We start from the raw sequence: 20459 nt of genomic DNA, 5'->3' as shown, positions 1-20459 counted from the left end.
ACATAATTGTGGCAATACATTAAAGTACATGCCATGTATATACATTCGTGCACATAATTTGGATATACATTAAAGTACATGCCATGTATATACATATATGTACATAATTGTGGCAATACATTAAAGTACATGCCATGTATATACTGTGTATATATATAATTTGGATATACGTTAACGTACATGCCATGTATATACATATATGTATATAATTGTGGCAATACATTAAAATACATACCATGTATATACTGTGTATATACATCATTTGGATATACATTAACGTACATACCACGTATATACATATGTGCACATAATTGTGGCAATACATTAAAGTACATGCCATGTATATACATATAATGTACATAAGATGTATACAAAATGTACATATGATAAGTACATACATAAAATGTGCAGGATGCACAAATAATTCTCATTGTATTTGCCGTTTTAGAAGTTTATGCGATGGTTCTAAAATCGTCTTATGTAAAAGGTATCAATCATGTAATTTTTTTGTTAGAATGAAAACGTGAAAAGTGAAAATTTATCAGTGATTTCGCTTGCGTCATGAATCATAAGTTTTAATTTTTACCAATATAGTTTCATATGCTAAAGATCTATCAATCAGTTCTCTAACTTAATATCATATCATTCACTAAAAATAATTGTGATCTAGAACACTCAAGCGTATCTCACATATAGAGGTCCTGTGTTAGGTTCATTCTTTTCACTTTTTTATTTCTAAATGGGTTTTTCAATTTTTGAAATAAAAATATTGATTATAATTTATGTAGCAATGCGTTTTTCTACACAATAATATACATACTTTATTTGTGCTTTGTGAGTATATAGATCGAAAGTTGTAAAAAATACTAGTTACAGACCAGCGACGTTGAGATTGACAGACGTAGCAACAGAAGTAAAAGCAACTTTCAGGCGATCTTTTTTATCAATGATATCTGTATTTATTCGAAAAAGGTAAGTTGAACGATATATTCTTTTTTTACATTTTCATTGAATATTTCTATGTGACTAGAAAATCTATGATTTCTTTCTTTGAAAGAAAAAAATATATTTTCTCATAAATTTTATTTGTTTTTTTTGAAAGTTTTTTTAACTTTTGAGTTCTTTTTAACCTTTGCAGAAAAACAAATAAAATTTATCTTTTTAAAAAATATAGATTTTTTGAAAGAAACCATCGAACTCTTAATTGAGTTTCTTCGATACTTTTATTCCATAAACGAAAGATTGTTCGTGTTTTATTGGCTTTTTATTGCAATTTTGTTGTTAATTTATACAATAATTGTCTATAAAAGCAAAATTAAAAACAAAATTCTGTGAAAATATTTCAAAGTAATATTAGCGTCCAAAATCTATAAAATGGAAATAAAATAAATTTTTTTGTATGATAGCAGAAAAGATTTTAGATACTTTATGAAACATTTCTCCTTCTTGATCATATATTTCACACATGCAAAATGGCCTGTGTGATGCTTAATTAAGGTTATTACCCTGCTTCCAAAATAACCTTTTTGACCTGTACGGCCATAGTTGAGATAGAAAATATATCTTTCTCTGTCGATCTTCTTCGCGCGCGCTTGCACGCTATGGCCTCTTCATTAGTAAGCTCTGTTCGCTACGCTACGCTGGAACTCTGCAAGACCGTCAAGCGCATGCGCGCCAGACCAACGTGCGAGACCTGGGAACGGCATCACGTCTGTATCTTCGTGCATCAAATTCCATTGTGCATTGTGTTCCGATATTAATACGTTATTTCGACAAAATTTTGTGTTGTATCAAAGTATACAGTAATTTACCAGCTATTCTTTTCTAAAGTAAGTATTATATACATAGTATACACATAATTGCTTAATTTCATTAATTTATACAATTTGTAGTTATATTCTAACCTTGTTTCGACCATGGCTATGTACGAGCTTGAAATAAGAAAGAAGATAAAGTTTAAAAAAAAACTTAGAAATAAAATAAATCAATCTCTAGCTATAATCAATAATAATTCAAACTTATTTTATGATTCTTATGGCATTAATACCAATGATGATTGCAACATTGATAATAATGTTAACGATAATATAATGTACAAGAATTCATGTCACATTAATGATAATTGCACAAACATCAATTCAACAATGAGCAATGAGTTACTTCATAACGTGGATAATACTGAAAAATTATTACATGATGTTAGACAGGAAAGAATTGATATACCGCTATCTGAGAAACTAGCCAAATGGGCTATAAAGGAAAATATTACATTGTCAGCGTTGAGAAATCTACTTTCTATTATACGGGAAATACCTGGTTGTGATGATCTACCAAAAGATCCAAGAACACTTTTAAAAACACCTAGAAATGTAGCTGTAACATCTCTAGGTAATGGAACATATTATTATTTTGGTATTGAGAAAACTTTAAACTTATTTTGTAAAAATCACAAGATCAGCATATCAGCAAATAAAGAGTTTTTATTAGCTGTCAACATTGACGGTTTGCCTTTGAGCAAAAGTACTAATAGCTCGTTTTGGCCTATTTTATGTTCTATCAAATCAATAAAAGTTCTTATGAAACAAGTGTTTTTGGTCGCCTTATATCATGGCACAGAAAAGCCAAAATCTGTTGATGATTATTTTAGAGACTTTGTTAATGAATGTATTTATCTATCAGCTAACGGTATATCAATCAATTCTTGTAAATATAATTTTCGAGTTTTAATGTTAATTTGCGATTCACCCGCAAAATCATTTGCCTTATCTATTAAGCATCACACAGGCCATTTCTCATGTACGAAATGTGATCAAGAAGGAGAAATGTATCATAATGTATTATGCTTTATTGAGACTAGAAATTTTTCCAAAAGAACCGATACTTCTTTTAGAACTGCTGCTCAATCAGAGCATCATACTGGTAGAAGCTTGCTGTTAAATATACCAAACTTTAATATGATAGATAACGTACCAATTGACTATATGCATTGTCTTTTGTTAGGAGCTATGAAAAGACTTCTTTGTCACAAACGGTATGGGTGGATTCATGGTAAACCACCTTATAAATTACGAGCTCGTGATGTTAATAAAATTAGTGAAAACCTTTTAAAATTAAAACGATATATTCCTCATGAATTTTCTAGAAAGACGCGTTTTATAAATGAGTGTAAAAGATATAAGGCTACAGAATTTAGGTTTTTTTTATTATACGCTGGTCCTATAGTTTTGAAAGAGATATTATCATCCAAAATCTATAATCACTTCATTACATTAAGTCTTGCAAGTTCTTTAATGATAAGTGAATATTATTCAAAACTTGAAAACTATGTAATATATGCTCATAATTTGATGGAACATTTTATTTGTCAATCCATAAAAATTAATGGTCCAGATTTTGTATCGCATAACATACATAATCTTTTACATTTAAGTGATTGTGTAAAACTGTATGGTGCACTTGACAACTTCAGCGCATTTCCTTTCGAGAATTATATGCAGCAATTAAAAAAAAAGATTCGCAAATCTGCTCAACCTCTGCAACAAATTATTCATCGTACAACTGAAGAATATAATATTACTCAATGTACAAATATCACAGAAAATGATTCTTCTGCGAAACTATTAATGGAACATTTTGACGGACCACTGATAAATAATTGTACATCTCCGCAATACAGAAAAGCACAGATAGATAATTATTGTTTAAATATTTTAAAAATAGCCGATAGATTCGTAGAGTTAAAAACCAACGTTATTATCGAAATTAAAAACTTTGCTTCGTATAAAAATTCTGTATGCTTAATAGGTTATCGATATAGCAAGCAAGAACATTTTTATTCTAAACCATATTCATCATCTTTGCTTAATATTCAATATATAAAAAAAGATAAAAACATACTTGAAATGTGGAATATCGAATTTATAAAAAGAAAATTAGTAGTACTACCATACAAAAAAAAATTAATCTCATTTCCTTTATTACATGCATAATTTTATAATTTTATAATTTATTATTTTTAACCATAAATATAAGTACATTGCTATTATTATTGATATTAATAATTAAAATTTATTAGAGTTGTAATGTTTAATTATAAAAAATTGCAAAAATTAATATTAGATTGCTAAATTTATAAACATATTTGAATGTACATAATATAAAATAATTAGTTTAGTTATAAAATATCCAAGATGACCTGGTACGTTGTAAAATTTGATGATGAGGACACAGTTGAAGCTGTACCTGACATATGGTACATGAAAAAAAATTCACAATGCTATTGGCCACCTGAAGGCACTGCAAAACATATTATAGTAGACTTTATAAAAAAAAAGCAATCTCCTGGAGCCGACTGGGCACTCTATGAAGCAAACCTTTTAGGCAGCTATGGTAAAATACACTTTGACACATTCTCACAGAATACTTTATATAATAAAATACTCCTAAAATGTTTATACGTAAAATGTTAATACATTTAGTATAATACACTAAATGTATTAACATTTTACGAAATTTGTATGGATCGATTTTTTATTGTTTTTAATTTTGTTTTTTATAGACAATTATAAAATAGCACAAAAAAAAGCCAATAAAGCTAAAAACACAAATAATCTCTCCTCTAATAACGAAGAATTGAAAAGGAAATATAGACGTAGAAGGAGCACGAAAAAAAGCCATCATAAAGAATCTGAAAATGAATATGAATTATCCTCTGAAACCGAAGTATCCTCGGATAATGTTATATATCCTGTTCCAACTCCAATAGAAAAAACTCAATTAAGTGGTAAGTAATATAAGCAACAATCATACAATATTATACATATATTTGTAAGACAAGAATTCTATTTTAATATTTCATTAATAATTTTTTGTATAATAAAAATAAAAAAACTCAAAAATTAAATAATGAAAAATACAAAAATAGGGCAAGAGCTTCAGCAAGGTGTTCGTGCAAAATTGTACTTTCTTACTTTCTTACTTTAAGAATTACACAATCTACAAATTGATGATATCAGTAAAACTATGAATCTTTTATTAAGAAGTAAAAGTAATGAGTGGCAGAACTTATCATTGCATGAAGATGTTTTAGATATCACATTTCCAGTAAATGAGAATTCTTTAACTCTAGAAGACTTGTTAGATTCTGAACATAAGTAATGATTGGTAAAGTATATTTGATTATAAATTGATTATAAAAACGTTTTAATGTGAATTATTTAAATTATATAAAACTTTTTGGTAAACGTTTCTGTCCGATATCAGACCTTCAGTAACATAAAAATTATAATAAATTCTACGCCGTAATTATAAACATAATTGTCGCCATAATGTATGTCAAATTAATCATTAATTTTATTAATACTATATCATTCTGTCGCCTATTGATAACACAGTCAAATGTTTTTGTCAAAACGATAGACTCAATCGATATTATTTATATAATTACGGCAGAATTTTGTTATAATTAGTATGTTGCTGAAGAAGGTCTACTATCAAACAGAAACGCGTTTAACCAAGTAATGAAGTAACATTTTGCGCGAACACTTTGCTGTGGCTTTTGTTCTATTTTTATATTTGTAATTATTTTTTATATCAATGCTTTTTAATATTCTGTTTGTGCATATAGTACAGAAAAAAAATATTTAATCTATTCATCAGAAATAATGAAATAAAGATGTACAAAGATGATTTCTTTAAAAATATACAATATTTTTTCATACATTTTATTAGTATACTTTGTTTTTCTGTCTCAAAAGTTAAAAAGTCTCAAAGAAATATCCAATGATATGTAAAAAGAGTAACGTTCAATCATTATTTTTTGAAGGGATTAATGTCACTGACAAAAATGATCAGTTGAAAGCTTCTACCTCTGTTACTACGTCTAATAAGTCTGAAAATCTATCTGCAGTATCACAGCAGCCTACTTCGACTCTTCAACAGAATAATGGTAAGATTAAATTTGTACATGTAATAATGAAAATAAGATTAATTTTTTTTGTAGTACCACTAATTTTCTTTTGATAAATTTGATATTCCATATTTTAAACAAGTTTTTCTCTTTTTTTATATATTAAATATTAAGTAAAGATGATAAATATGGTTTAAAAATGATCTTGTTGTATCGATATCCTATTAAGGCTTTTGGGTACTCGCTGTGACCATGTTGAATCGTAACGTCAGAAGCAAGAAGTGTCACGTTGAGAATTCATAGATGTCATTTTTGGATAAATAAATATTTTGATACAATACCACTTCAGATGGCTTTAACGTACTTTTAAAATACCTCGAAAACTATGCTTTTCTCTTGATAGCCAATCAACAACTGTAAAATGATCGTAATATCAGACTTTGTAATATGGAATAGCTGTGCATGTGCAAGACTGAACGGACTAGGACTTTATATAGCTATTTTTTACAGCTGTTGACTGATTATAAAGGGAAAAAGATAATTTTCGAGGTATCTTAAGAGTATGCTAAAGTCAGGTGTGAAATGTTGTTTTATCAAAATATATCTTTTCATTTAAAAATGGCATCTAAGAATTTTTGTTTTCTCGCCTCTGACGTCACAATTTTGACATGGCCGGAGATGTACAATTATTTATCAGTGGTCTGTCAAAATGTTCTATTAATAGTTTCACAAAACAATCATTTTCTGCAATATTTGTATATTGAGTATTTTGTAATATGTGTTATTTTTTCTATACTATGCGTAAATAAATTATATTATTTTTGAAGGAAGTGTTGCTATATAATTTATAATCGATGTTTTTATTTCAGAATATCAAAAACGAATTCTAAGAGAATTACACATTCTAAGTTTAAAAATGGACGATATTGTTGAAAGTATGAGTCTTTTATTAAAAAGTAAAAGAAATGAATCGCAAGACTTAACTTCGCATGAAGAAATTCTAGATATCACACGATCATTTCCGGTAAATGAGAATTCTTTAGCTCTATTAGAAAACTGGTTGATAGACTCTGAACATAAGAAACTATTGGTAAGAATTTTTAAGTACGATATATTTGATTATAAAAATGTTTCAATTTAAACAATTAAATTAATATAAAAAATTATTCAATATTTAAGTCTTTATTTTACAATTTTTCAATTAAAGAAATTAAATAATCTTTTTATAATGGCAGTCGCAACATTTAAGTCGTATTGGAGGTAGTAACGTTAAAGAGATTGTACGGAGAATTATGTATCATGTATTTACTAACGAAGTTGGTATGATTTACTCTTGGGAAGGAGCAAAGAAAAAGAAAATCTTCAAGGATTTAGCTGTAGCATCTACTATTTTCTGTAAATTAAAAACCATTAAGTTATAATAATACAATTATAATAATAATCATACAATTAAAATTTTGCAAAACTTTTTACTTTAATATAATTTGTGATAATCTTTTGCAGCTGCCGTACGACTCAATAAGAATACTAATGATTGCACAAATGCAGAAATTATAAGTTTTATAAAAGCATGGCTTGTAAGGAGCAAAGATCGTTTTAATAATAACAAAAATAAACCTGCAACTACTCAAGACGTTAATGAGAACCCGCAGATCAGTAACGGAGAGTAGTCTTAAAATATTTAAAACACACTACTCATATGATGGCAGCTATGGTATAGAATAGAGAGTAAAAATAGTACAAAAGTTTCTATTATTTTTAATAATTCTTTGTTTCTTCGCGTACGTTCACTGTACGTATTATATTTACACACAATGAATTTTGTTTTAATTTACTAATATTTACGGTTCTGATAAAAAATATTAATATATTCCTATATTATTCCTGTATTATTAGATTTTTTATTAATAATTTCTAACATACATATGTTGTAGTAATATATTCATATATTGTAGTAATCTTAATTACACTTTTGCGTTATTCAAGTATTTTATTTTCATACATATGTGTTAATATTATTTAAAAAAAGTGTATAGAAGTTGCCATATCTTGCGCTTTAGTTTTAAAATTACAGTTTTGTTATAAAAATACATATGTACCTTATGACTAACTAATATGCATCTTATGCTCATTTCATATACGTGCAATAAATACAATTTTTTTATTACTTCTAAGTTTAACTTTTGTGTTATTTATTCTCTTGCAATAATCTTTTATATAACTTTGTTGAAATAAACATTTAGTTTGTATATAATACGTACGTGCATGGCGTGTACATTATATGTATAGAAGATGTGCATAATACATGCATAGAATGTATATAATACTCGTATGGCGTGTGTACATAATATGTGCGTAGCACGTATGTGACATGTCCAGAATGTCTTCATTTTAAATGATCCACTTGAATATTTCTTAGGGAGTATTTTAGGGGAAAATATTTCAGACAAAAGTTATAGAGTTTAGAGGGAAGTGCTTAATAGTGATCTAAATTTTTAATTACGGTCATTTACTAAAGTCATTTACAGGTCAATTTTGTTTTTAAAAGAAACTGTCAATTATATTTTATATTAATCGATTCTTTGTTATATTCTGTGTAAAAAATTACAAGCGTATTTATAAGATATTTTATGTTTTATAGTTTGACATTTGGTCAATTTTTTAATAATTTCTTACATAAAATGTAACAAAGAATCGATTTATATAAAAAAATTGTAGGAGTTTCCTAAAAAGAAATTGATCTCTATATATATGATCTTGGTAAATGAACGTAATTCAAAATTTAAGTCACCATTAAGTATTTCCTTCTAAACTCTACAACTTTTGAAATATTTTCCCCTAAAATGCTGTCCCTAAGAAATATTCAAGTAAATCATTTAAAATGGAACATTTTGGATATGTTACGTATGTGCTACATGCACATATAATACGTGCGTGGCATGTACATAATATGTATATACATCCTATGCATGTCTTACGCACATTCTATGTATATATTATGTATACATTCTATATACATGATATGCACGTATTATTTTCATCTTATGCATGTGCCATGTACATCTTATGTACATATTATGTACATATGCTATGCACGTATTATGTACAGCCTATGTACATTCTGTACATGTGTCATGTACATCTTATATACATATTATGTACATGATATGTACATATTATGTATATCCTGTGTACATCCTATGCATGTGCCATGTACATCTTATATACATATTATGTATATGCTATGTACGTATTATGTATATCCTATGTACATCCTATGCATGTATTATGTATATCTTATGTACATATTATGTACATGCTATGCACGTATTATGTATATCCTATGTACGTGCATAAAAATTAAATGTACATGCATGAAGTATATACATAGAATGTGTTTTTTCATGTACATATGTATATTTTTATGACATTCCATGTACATGCGCTGGGGGTACTATTGCATTTACATTTCATATACATTGGATGTACGCTGTAATACATGTGTATATATTATGTATATACAATATAAATAAATGTATATGAAATGTATATACATTGTATATCAAATTGTTTTGTGGGTATTGTTCAGACAAAATTTAAAGTTTGGTCTGTCATTTGCTGCACTCCAGCAACGCTGCATTAGTTGGTATAACAAGGATGGACAGTTGAGAAGCATCTGCAATCTGCCTCCCGTGCGTACATAATCCATCACTTGGAGATTAGTTCTGGTAGAGTACGGTTGCTCACCTAACGATGTAATCTCCCACATTAGTACTCCAAATGATCAAACATCGCTATAAGAAGTAAATATTCCGTCCACTAAGGATTCCTGTGCCATCCAACGAACAGGAAGCAGATCTTCTCCTTCCTAAAATATAATTTCAATAAAGTTAGATCTTCTATTCTAATTATCAATTTTTTAAATAAGTATTCTTAAGCAAAAAACGTTTACTAATATTTTGCATTATACATTATATACATAAATGAATATTGGAGAAATATATATGAAAATATATAAATAGTTTTAATTTTTCTTAAATTCAATTTGACTTAAAGATATACAATAATATTATAAAGACGCAACAATAGAAAAATACTTTCAAAAAGTTTCATCTTTTTTAATTAATTATATCTACCTTGCGGTAATAGTCATCCCTGTAAATATCTCTGGCAAGTCCGAAATCACCGATTTTGACGATACGATTCTCGCGATCTCTCGCAGACACTAAGCAATTTCGGTACGCGAGATCTCTATGCACAAAGCGCAGCTCTTCCAAATAACAACAGCCTCGCGCAACATCTTCGCAAATGGCGAGCAAGTCGTGTAGACGCAAAGCGTGTAAATCAGAAGGTTCCCAAGGAGAACAGAAATGTCAAAATGATGTCAATTTGACAAATTTATGTCATTTTTTGATCATTGAAATCTCGATCTCGGAAATGACTAAAAAATGACTTTTTATATTGACTTATTTTTGATCTTTTTAATTTTTAGAAAATGTGATGTATATTTCTCAGCTGTGTATATATATGCTTATTATTATAAAGATGTTTAAAAGTAATCATTTTCCATATTCAGATATTGTTGCAGTTCGCAGAAGAGTCTATTATAGTTACTGATTAAAAACTGAATTGCTGATTAAAATATTATTTTAAGCGACTTACGTCTTAAATTTGCGTCTTAATTATTTTTTTCAGTTATAACATTGACAAATTATATTTATTTTTTTTTTAATACAATAATAATTTTTTATCATTAAAAAATAATTAATTAATAATTTATTTTAATGTGGAATATACTTTATTTTTTCAAAGTATTTATTATTTTTAATATATATATATATAATTTTTTATTAGTGAGTGCTCAGTGTACGGTGTTGTGTTATTTAAAAGTTGTATTCATATTTCGTGCCTGCGCTGTTAGCGCATATCACGAATGCATTGCGACAGTGCGACACGTACGACTTGCGATAGTGAGCTTGCACGATCTTGTTCGCAAGTTCGCTAGACATTTTTGTTGAAGGCGTATTAGTGATTTCAGAAGTTATATAATAAAGAAGTGATTTTTTAAAAAGTGATTTTAATTTTAATTGTTGAAGAAGGGGGAGGTCTACAGAAGATAAAATTAAAATGTCGAAAGTCTAAGAAAGAGGTAAGACTCTCGATTCCGTTACTTCTTTTTCCTGGTATGTACTAAATGTTGCACGTAAAAATTTATTAAGATCATTATCTTCCTATTTATCTATTCGTTCCTTGTGACACATTTCTTTTTATTACAACACTAACCTATTTTTTCAATAAAATACTTTGTCATTTTTATAGGTTATATTACACTTGATCTCAAATGTTTAATATTGTATGTATTTATTTATCAATGAGAGGTGGTAATATTATAATGTAGGATAACACTATAAACATTTCACTAAATAATAAGTATTAATAAAAGGTAAATGTTCAATTTGTTTTTATTAAATTTTAAGAAACATATGCATGCACCTATTAATATATTTGATTTTTTGCTTATAAACACAAAATATACAGTCGCATACTCAACTTTAAATGAATTACTTTTTAATTATATGAATTGTAATGTTTAATATATTTTATTTTGGGCTATAGATCTTGTCATGAAAAGAAAATTATATGCTCAGGCTTCTAAAGCCAATGCTAAACGTTTCCGTGAAGCTGAAATTGAGGATCAATTGATTGAGATGGAAAATATATTAAATGGAGCATGCTCTAATCCCTCTCATGTTTTACCTGCTGTGCACATTGAAGAAAACCATAATGTTCAGGATAATGATTTAATTGTAGAAGACGTATTACATAATCCACCAAATCATGAAATTGAAGATGCTGAATATAGTGAACACAGCAGTAGTGATGAAGCAGAAAACGAATGTAATATTGAATATTTGAGAAATCGTCCTATTAATGACATAGAGGCATATTTATTGAACTTTTTAACAGAATGGGGTGTTCGAGATGTATCATTCAAAAAAATGGATAAGCTTTTAGCAGGATTGCGAGTTATTTTCCCTGGTTTGCCAAAATCATATAAAACAATTCTTCATACTCTTCGTACTGTGAATATTAAAGAAGTTGATCAAGGTCTAATGTGGTATAAGGGTATAAAAGTTAACCTTGATGAAATATTAACTGAAGACTATTTGCAAAATAAAAATCAAATTATGGATATTAATATCGATGGTGTTCAATTATATAAGAGTGCAGATGATCAATTTTGGCCAATTTTAGGTTGCCTTAATGGTGACAAATTTCCTTTTATAATCGGTGTATGGTATGGGCATTCAAAGCCTGATGATTTAGAAGGATATTTATCGGATTATATTGAAGAAGTTAAAAATTTGACTATTAATGGTTATGAATTTAATGGTGAAAATATTATTTTTAGTATAGGTAATTATATTTTAGATGCCCCAGCTAGACAATTTATTAAGGGCATTCACAATCATAACAGTACATTTTGCTGTGAAAAATGCACAGTTAAAGGTGTTAGACATAGAAATCGTCAAGTGTTTTTATATGATAATGCATCTCTACGTACGGATGAATCATTTAAAAACAGAAATCAACCAGAACATCATAAGTACACTTCACCTTTAGAACGAAATTTACAATGTGGAATGGTGTCCACGTTCAGACTTGATCCGATGCATCTCGTGTATGCAGGAATTTTTAAGCGATGGTTACAGTTTCTCTTTGGAATCATTGTAACAATGGGCAAAATTAATAACAGAGCTAAATCTCAATTGTCTCTAGAAATGTTACGTTGTAGTCCTTGGGTGCCTATAGAATTCAATCGTCGACCTCGATCTTTTTATGAAATATCTAAGTATAAAGCAACAGAATTCAGACGCATCTTATTGTACGATGGTGTGCGAATCTTTAAGAACACGCTACCTCCTAACACATATAAGAATTACTTACTTCTACATAGTGGAATATATATACTGTCCAGTCCAACTCTAGTGCAAAATCCAATTATGCTCAATGCTGCTCAAGAAATTTATAAAGCACTCGTCTCAGATTTTTGATAAATGTTTCGTTGTTTATAACGTTCATTGTTTAATTCATTTAGTCGATGAATGCCGAAATCATGGAAGTTTGGAATCATTTAGTGCTTTTAAGTATGAAAATTTTATGGGCATTATGAAACGACATTTGAGATCTACTTACAAGCCTTTACACCAATTAATTAGACGTGATGCAGAAACCAAAGGACGGTTTGTTACAAAAAAAAAGACAGATGAGCCCAATAAAATTTTGTTGAAAAATCAATATAATGGAGATAACCATTTTGAGGGAGAACAGTTTCAGACTGTTTTACATAATGTTACTCTTACTAAGAACGAAGCAAACAGCTGTTTTAAAACTAAATGTGGAGATATTGTAATCTTGGACAATGTTATCCGAACACCTCAGAATCGAATTTTCCTAATAGGATATAAGTTTATAGAACAAGAAGATTATTATAATTTTCCTATCCCATCTTCTGAACTTGGAATTATGAAAGTATCTCGTTTACAAAGTCACAGAACGGCTTATAAAATTAAACATTTTCTTTGTAAATGTGTTCTTTTTCCTGATAATGAGGAAACATTTGTATGCATTTCTCTTGTACATTGCAACACTCAGTAGAATACCAGTAAGAACTTTTATTTTTTAATTATATTTTATTTTACAAGTTATTGATTTGCAGCCTAATATTTTATTGTTCTTTTCAGTTCGCAGTTGTGGAATTTGATGATTCATGTGATGAATCTCAAACACTAATAGAAGTAATTCCTTCCAAATGGTTATTTGATAATAATACTAAATGCAAGTATCCATCTAAAAAAGATAAGCTTAAAACTACTCGTTTGGTCATGTCAAAAATAGATCCAGGACAGGATTGGGATATTTATAATCTTCAATTTCATCATTACTATAGTAAGTGTGTAACTTTCGGAGATGTATTATCATATATTTTGTGTTTGAATATAAGTTCTTTTAGTACCAATATACAATATACTTAAAATGTAACTACATTTTGTTTCATTAAAAAATGAGTTTTAGTATCATGTGTATTTTATGTTATATCTTTACGCATTTTCTCACTTGCAGGTACCTACAATACTGCTCTGAAAGCAGCCAAAACTGTTTTAGAGGGAGAAGTTGCTCAAACAGAAGCAGAAACAGATTATACTCAACCAAGAAAAAGAAAGAAGAACAGAAGATACATATCATCTTCATCAAATGATGAAGAAGTAGATGAGTCTCTATCAAATGTTCCTCATGGTACAAGTAGTGAAGTACCTGCACCAGATTCTCGTCTTTCAAATAAATTGAAAGTACTTCTTAAAAATAAATCTATGAAAACATCAGCTATATGTCAACAAAAAGAAACATCTGTTGGAAAATTATTCTCTCGTAATGAGTCACGTGTTAAATCTTCAAGCCTTTTAAAGTCAACTAATACATCAAACAAAAGTCCGATACAGCAGCATTCTTCACAAAATAAGGGTATGTCCATATTCTTATTTCGTGAGTTATTTTTGTTTCTATAATTTTAATAACAATCTTTTTATAATCTTTTATAATTTTGTAATCTTACAGTCTTTTTATCATTTTAGTTACACAAGAAAAATATTTATCTCCTAAAGACTGTAACACACAAATGTCAGAAAAATTTGTGACCGCAGAGCCATCGCAATCAAAAAAAACCAAACCTCTCAATAAAGTGCACATTTTTTCACATTTAAACAAAGAAAATTGTCGTAATTCTTTTAATAGTAAGTTACTTAATTTCTAAATAATAGTGATTTTCCATGTTAATTATATATATATTGTATATATATATATATATATATATATATATATATATAATATACATATATTATATATTGTATTATATTATATTTGTATTAATTATTATATAAATTATATAAATTCCGTTTCTCTTTTTTGTTTCTTGCATAATTGATTTTGTGGACTGTTACAGTTTTTGAAAAAAGCTCATCTCAATTAACTTTGGATTATAATGAACAATCCGTAATATCAGACAGTTCTTCGACGAGTACTGTGTCTGTACATGTACATGATGATATCTCAAAGAGAAAACAAAATGCTTTCTTAAGAGACGATAACAAAGAAAAGTCATCTCCGGCCTTTGATGATTGTAAGTGAATTGAACATTTTTTTCTATCACAATTTTCTGAGTGCACTTGCATTTAAATTAGAATTATATGTATATATTGCATTTGCAATATATATATATATATATATATATATCTCAATTGTATAGTTTTTTTAAATTAAGTTAAAATTTTATATGAATTGATTTCATAAATATAAAATAATTTGTGAATTTTTTTTACTACATTTTATTATGTCTTATTCAATCACTAATGGAAATAGAAATAACAATTCTAATTTTGATTCAGATGATAACAACAATGATTACAACGAGAATTTTACAAAAGATAGAAGTGAATCTAGTGTTTCAAGAGATGAAGAAAGAACTTTAACGCCAATGGATAATAGCAATAGATCATCTCCAAATTCACCACCATTGCAAGGTAATATGATTTTCCCAATAATCTCACTTTTGAGAAGTGGTTTTGCACATTACTTTTTTCCTAATATATATTAATATATATTATATTTATTTCAGGTTTATCGAATGCAGATCGTGATTTGCTGACGACGACATTAAGCTATTTGAAGAAGCTTCATGGTAATGATTTTTTTTGTACTAATTTATATAACTGCAGTTATTACGTATGATACATTTTCTGATCATTAATTTATATTTTCGTAGGACCGGTTGTATCTAATCTTGATAGAGATTTGCTTCGAGATGTATCAAGTAAGCTTGACATAGTACTAATGAACCAACGTCGCATCTTAAATGAAATATTTCCTGGAGAAGCTGTGATAGAGAGACCTGAAAATTGCCCCCCCCCCTTCCATTGCGAGATGAGAAGTCATTTCAAACATTTAACGAATTTTTAAAAGATAAAATTGCTTTTTCTCAATTTGTAAGTATAGTTGATCTTTTTGGGTATTATTATTTATATATTTTCTCATATATGAACTCTTCTTTTTAGCATTTATTTCTTTCTTTAAAAGTCAGCTTGTTGAAGATATTTGTTTATTTCAGATCAACTACCTTAATGCACATATTGTTGATGATTCTGACCAGTGGAATGCTGCTATTCGTCTCATGTCCATCGTATTACACAATGAGCTTGCAAGACAAATTAGTTGGAAAGGAACTAAGGGAGTGAAAATCTCTTTTTATGGAACTAGAATCAAAGAAGCTTTGTTTTGTAAGTTTTTCTATAATTTTTTCTTATTTTTAAGATATTAAGTCCTCTGATTAATCATTGTCATGTATTAAATTATGAAAAACGAGAGATTACATGAACTTTTCCTTTCTTTTTCTTGCAAATTAATTTATTTCAGTGATCAAAGAAATCAAAGAATTACTAGAAAGACTTACGTGATTTTTCGTTTTTAACTTAACACAATATTCAATATAATTGCAATAAAATTAAAAGATCACTTTTTTATTTCTTGTCCATTTCTGTTTAGGTGCCATAATGAGCCGTTTTAAAAATGAATCATTGAAAACAGCTGAGGAGTCTATGAAGCGCTGGTTGAATACTTCTGGTCAACGTAAATGAAAGAATGATAATTTTTACTGTGCAATGTTTTTAAAAGTGATATTTATATTCTCTACTATATACTTTAATATTAACTACTTTAATATATTCTACTATTACTGTGCAATAATAACGTTTATAAATGATATTATTTGTAACATGTAATATTATTTGTGATATTAATAATAAATGTATCATAAACAGTAAAATATGTTTATTAATTACTATCTTAATGTCTCTAGCAATAATTTTGAACAGTCAAAAAGGAATGTCAAAATTACGTCATTGTGAACATCAAGACAACATCAAAATTTTATACAATTTGATGTCATTTTGACGAACTAAAATTTGACCATATTTATACATCAATTTGACATCATTTTGACATTTCTGTTCTCCTTGGGATTAAAACTTAAACTATATAATAATCCAATTAATTTTAAATTGGTTTTTTGAATTTATAAATAAATAAATGTAGCTATATTACATGATAAATACATATAAATGTAGTTATTCTATAATTATAGGGTTATATGTACATGTATTATTGTCATTTATTAAAATTACTTATGAAAATTACTTTAAGCATTAATACATAAATTTCTGACGTATTAAATTCTTTCTAAATAAATTCTTTACATGTATTATTGTCATTTATTAAAATTACTTTAAGCATCAATACATATATTTCTAACGTATTAAATTAATATGACGTTATAAATTTCTTTCTAAAATAACCGGGAAATTTTGTCATAAATCTCTCTCTAATTAAGCTTCTACAAATTCTAACAATAACCGTATAAAAATGCATGTCTTTGTATTTTTTTAATTTTAAAAGCTGAAAATAAAATATATTTTAATAAGTTATAATCATTATTGTGTTTCTTAAATGTATGTATTACTCGTAAAATAGCAGTCCCCAAATTTGCATGACTTTGTCCCTGAAATTCGGAATAACGACATAATCCACTTTAGGGCCTCTCTTCAAGATCTCCCAATTGTCTTCCAAATATATGGTTACATTTCCGACAACATCTCGCGCAAATTCAATGTAAGGTACCAAGTGCGATGGCCACCACGTATTGATCATTATTTTCTCAGAATAAGAATCGTATCTGGTGGGATCTGAAGATATCATATCAGACGTCATCAGAATTAACGTTACATCGTCTACAAACATCCGAGGGCACATATGAAAATGCGTAACCATCGTGTCATTAACCGTATATTGATACTTTCGTATTGGCATATTCGACAAAACTTTGTATCCACTATCATGTTCTACTGTGATGTTAAAGAAGGACTGAAATGTCAGCATGTCCAAACAGGGAAATAATTGTCGGGTTTCTGTGGATTTGTGGAATAATGTTGCGACGAACCTACATTTTAATGACAAATTTTTAACTATTGTTGGTACAGAAATATTAAAGATCGCAGAAGGTATAAATGCGATTAATAAACAGAGTTTGAGAAATATAATGTTTTGTAACATTTATTTTATTATCTTATTATTAGAGGCAAATATGCTAAATTGTATAAAGTAAATATTAAAATTGCAGTAAAACTATCAAAGAAATGACAAAATGTTTTTATTTGTTTTAAATATATATATATTTAATTTAAATAATAACTCATTTTTTAAATATATCTTATTATATATATATTATATATATACTCACTTTTTATCTTCATTCTCGTGTGTGTACCAAGTTTGTGTAAACTCTATCGTATCATTAATATAGTTTGAAAACTTAGGATGTAGAGTATAAACTCCGCATTCCAAGTTATTTTCAGGCAACGATTGTTCGGCAAAATCAAGAACGACAATATCCTTATTATGGCTATATGAAAGCTTTGGTACATAGATTATTCCACTGTCGGACGACTCTAAATTTACCTTTGTTATATTCATATATTCTGATATGAGTAAAGTTATGTATCGTGTTGCAGAATTGACATAAACAGTAATATTGGATTCTCCATGGGATACGTAACCTGGCATCAGCGATATCTTCAAATAATAATGAAGCGGTACCAGACGATTCAACGGACGAAATTCAGTCTCATCATGCCATATATTTTTCGCATTTTCATCGATAGAAAAAGCCATTGTCATTACAAAAATGTATAATAAAGTATTCAATGACAATTTTAGAAACATCTTGCCAAATCTCGTTTCAGATATCTGCAAAAACATTTCCTTGCTAAGAGTAAGTAAAACAGAAAACGGAAGCAGAGAGCAAGTTAATGCAAAAAATGCAAAACTGATCGATCAGTCAGAAAAGGGAAACGTATTAAAAAATATTACAGAAATTTTTAAAAAATATACGCAATCTATTTAAATAATTCTTCACTTTTATAAAGTATTTCTATATAATATATGAAATTATACATTTAAATATAAAATATGTATAAAATAATTCCATTTAATAACTGGACTTCTTTGGAGTTTATAATGCTTGTTACCAATAAGTTATTATCACCAGGTTTATGTGTCACGTGTAAGTAATGTATACTTTGAAGAAACGGATAATAAACATGTTGATGTTAAGTTTAATTAAAATTTTGTCGATATATGTTCCATCAGCAAATCAAACAAAATAATGCAAACTTTTCATTTTTACTTTTATTATTGTATAAGCATTTCTCTAAGAAAGTAAATTAATATCCATTGGGCTTATATTTTTTTTATATTTATTACATATTTAATTTAATATATGAGAAAATATTGATTTTAGATATCTATTAGGGAAAAAATATATCAAGGCTTAATCCATTATTGATTTTTAATTTTTCTTATTATTATGTATTAAAATGATCAGAAAATCAAAAGATGTTACAATTTACATCTAAATCTGTTTTCATGTTATATGCAATATGCAAAATAATAAAGATAATTATTGAAATAAAAAAAACATTTAAACGTTTACTTAAACATTGCATAAAATATCTTTTAGAAATTGAAAACTCTAAGATAGCGAATTCTTTACTAATTTTTACATGATTATATTTAAAAGGAATATCTAAATGTTTTGTATTTGACTTACCTTAATCTATCTTTGTAGAATCACGAGCCGAATCACTTTAGCCAAAAATGAATTGCTTAATTCCGATGTTACCACTTCGAAAGATCACCGAAAACTGACGACGTTTGCGGTATGAAATACATACTCTTATGTATCAAAAGCTTCTCAAGGTTATACGTAATAATCATCTTATTCGATCGTTAGTAAATCGATAAAAGTCAATACATAATTAGAGTTTTCAAGAAACAGTTTGTGTCTAATACATATAAAATAATTTTCAAGAAATTTAATTAAGAAAATTGTATGTTATATGCAAACAGAATTATATTTTTTATTTTTGTCTTATTTTTATAAAGAATTATTTCTTTCCTTGTTACAACTTATTGGATAATGTATGAAATAAGTACATTATTTTACATTTTTTCTATCTTTTTCTGAATTTTTATTCTACTGTAATGTGAGAAGAATTAAAAATTTTGTTCTAATGATACGGAATCAGTAATGCAAAATTCAACTTTTTACAAGTAAATTAAATCAATGTGGCTTTCATATGAGAAACACAATTTAATTACCTTTTTACGCAGTACAAAAGTTTTATAGTAAAAACACATCTATTTAAACATCGTATTCATATTTTGAAACACAATACTTTTATAAAAAAGATTTTTTTTTTTCTTCAATATAAAACATTTTTTTCACAATTCTATTAATGTACATAAATAGAGATGTTTATACAATGAATTTTTAGAAATTGTGCACTTGTACATAATTATTTAATTTCTTTAAAAAAAATAATAGCTTTTCTTTTAATTTAATCAGTATCATTTAGTTCTTAAAGCCCTAAACAATTTTAATTTT

The 20459-nt window shown here is 27.5% G+C and overlaps 4 protein-coding genes across 10 annotated transcripts; 3 read left to right on the top strand and 1 right to left on the bottom strand.

The window, feature by feature from the left end:
• The first annotated feature begins 1634 nt into the window (after positions 1-1634).
• On the top strand, positions 1635-8088 carry LOC145947548 (uncharacterized). 4 transcript variants are annotated; one of them, XM_083057336.1, is made up of 7 exons: positions 1635-1829; positions 4191-4389; positions 4559-4783; positions 5825-5947; positions 6778-6998; positions 7144-7303; positions 7412-8088. In XM_083057336.1, the coding sequence occupies exons 2-7, from the start codon at positions 4191-4193 to the stop codon at positions 7576-7578; spliced, it is 1095 nt and encodes a 364-aa protein (XP_082913462.1). In that variant the 5' UTR covers positions 1635-1829; the 3' UTR covers positions 7579-8088. The 4 variants fall into 4 exon arrangements, with proteins under 4 accessions (XP_082913462.1, XP_082913461.1, XP_082913459.1 ...); XM_083057335.1 differs by having other exon boundaries at positions 4175-4389; XM_083057333.1 differs by having other exon boundaries at positions 1893-4389.
• Positions 8089-13255: 5167 nt separating this feature from the next.
• Positions 13256-15129, top strand: LOC145947552 (uncharacterized). Its single transcript, XM_083057346.1, has 5 exons — positions 13256-13574; positions 13654-13858; positions 14033-14431; positions 14542-14700; positions 14910-15129. Exons 1-5 carry the CDS (start codon positions 13518-13520, stop codon positions 15092-15094), a joined length of 1005 nt encoding a protein of 334 aa, XP_082913472.1. The 5' UTR covers positions 13256-13517; the 3' UTR covers positions 15095-15129.
• A 235-nt stretch (positions 15130-15364) lies between these two features.
• LOC145947545 (uncharacterized) lies at positions 15365-16771 on the top strand. 2 transcript variants are annotated; one of them, XM_083057329.1, is made up of 5 exons: positions 15365-15486; positions 15582-15644; positions 15729-15776; positions 16071-16239; positions 16505-16771. In XM_083057329.1, the coding sequence occupies exons 1-4, from the start codon at positions 15441-15443 to the stop codon at positions 16082-16084; spliced, it is 171 nt and encodes a 56-aa protein (XP_082913455.1). In that variant the 5' UTR covers positions 15365-15440; the 3' UTR covers positions 16085-16239; positions 16505-16771. The 2 variants fall into 2 exon arrangements, with proteins under 2 accessions (XP_082913455.1, XP_082913454.1); XM_083057328.1 differs by having other exon boundaries at positions 15729-15948.
• A 500-nt stretch (positions 16772-17271) lies between these two features.
• Positions 17272-19708, bottom strand: LOC145947553 (aminopeptidase Q-like). Of its 3 annotated transcripts, none has more exons than XM_083057348.1 (5): positions 19623-19708; positions 18571-18760; positions 18255-18492; positions 17478-17954; positions 17272-17413 (listed from the first exon to the last, which is right to left on the bottom strand). In XM_083057348.1, the coding sequence occupies exons 2-5, from the start codon at positions 18734-18736 to the stop codon at positions 17407-17409; spliced, it is 888 nt and encodes a 295-aa protein (XP_082913474.1). In that variant the 5' UTR covers positions 18737-18760; positions 19623-19708; the 3' UTR covers positions 17272-17406. The 3 variants fall into 3 exon arrangements, with proteins under 3 accessions (XP_082913474.1, XP_082913475.1, XP_082913473.1); XM_083057349.1 differs by having other exon boundaries at positions 18255-18462; XM_083057347.1 differs by having other exon boundaries at positions 18255-18760.
• Positions 19709-20459: the final 751 nt, after the last annotated feature.

Source organism: Prenolepis imparis, unplaced genomic scaffold, assembly GCF_030444845.1.
Source record: "Prenolepis imparis isolate NDT839.2.m4 unplaced genomic scaffold, iyPreImpa1.0 SCAF_98, whole genome shotgun sequence".
Lineage (NCBI taxonomy): Eukaryota > Metazoa > Arthropoda > Insecta > Hymenoptera > Formicidae > Prenolepis > Prenolepis imparis.
The sequence above is the reverse complement of the archived record's forward strand: the minus strand, read 5'-3'. Positions and strand labels throughout refer to the sequence as shown.

What these genes read in the sequence shown, in the direction of transcription:
- LOC145947548 (XM_083057336.1), top strand. Translation starts at nt 4,191, where the DNA reads ATGACCTGGTACGTTGTAAAATTTGATGATGAGGACACAGTTGAAGCT. An exon ending in AAACCTTTTAGGCAGCTATG is followed by an intron (nt 4,390 to 4,558) that starts GTAAAATACACT and finishes TGTTTTTTATAG; the next exon opens with ACAATTATAAAATAGCACAA. An exon ending in CTGAACATAAGAAACTATTG is followed by an intron (nt 6,999 to 7,143) that starts GTAAGAATTTTT and finishes TTATAATGGCAG; the next exon opens with TCGCAACATTTAAGTCGTAT.
- LOC145947552 (XM_083057346.1), top strand. Translation starts at nt 13,518, where the DNA reads ATGAGGAAACATTTGTATGCATTTCTCTTGTACATTGCAACACTCAGT. An exon ending in TCAATTTCATCATTACTATA is followed by an intron (nt 13,859 to 14,032) that starts GTAAGTGTGTAA and finishes TCTCACTTGCAG; the next exon opens with GTACCTACAATACTGCTCTG. An exon ending in TTGTCGTAATTCTTTTAATA is followed by an intron (nt 14,701 to 14,909) that starts GTAAGTTACTTA and finishes GGACTGTTACAG; the next exon opens with TTTTTGAAAAAAGCTCATCT.
- LOC145947545 (XM_083057328.1), top strand. Translation starts at nt 15,441, where the DNA reads ATGGATAATAGCAATAGATCATCTCCAAATTCACCACCATTGCAAG. An exon ending in AAATTCACCACCATTGCAAG is followed by an intron (nt 15,487 to 15,581) that starts GTAATATGATTT and finishes TATTTATTTCAG; the next exon opens with GTTTATCGAATGCAGATCGT. An exon ending in CTATTTGAAGAAGCTTCATG is followed by an intron (nt 15,645 to 15,728) that starts GTAATGATTTTT and finishes ATATTTTCGTAG; the next exon opens with GACCGGTTGTATCTAATCTT.
- LOC145947553 (XM_083057347.1), bottom strand. Translation starts at nt 18,736, where the DNA reads ATGTTTCTAAAATTGTCATTGAATACTTTATTATACATTTTTGTAATG. An exon ending in CACGAGAATGAAGATAAAAA is followed by an intron (nt 17,955 to 18,254) that starts GTGAGTATATAT and finishes ATTAAAATGTAG; the next exon opens with GTTCGTCGCAACATTATTCC.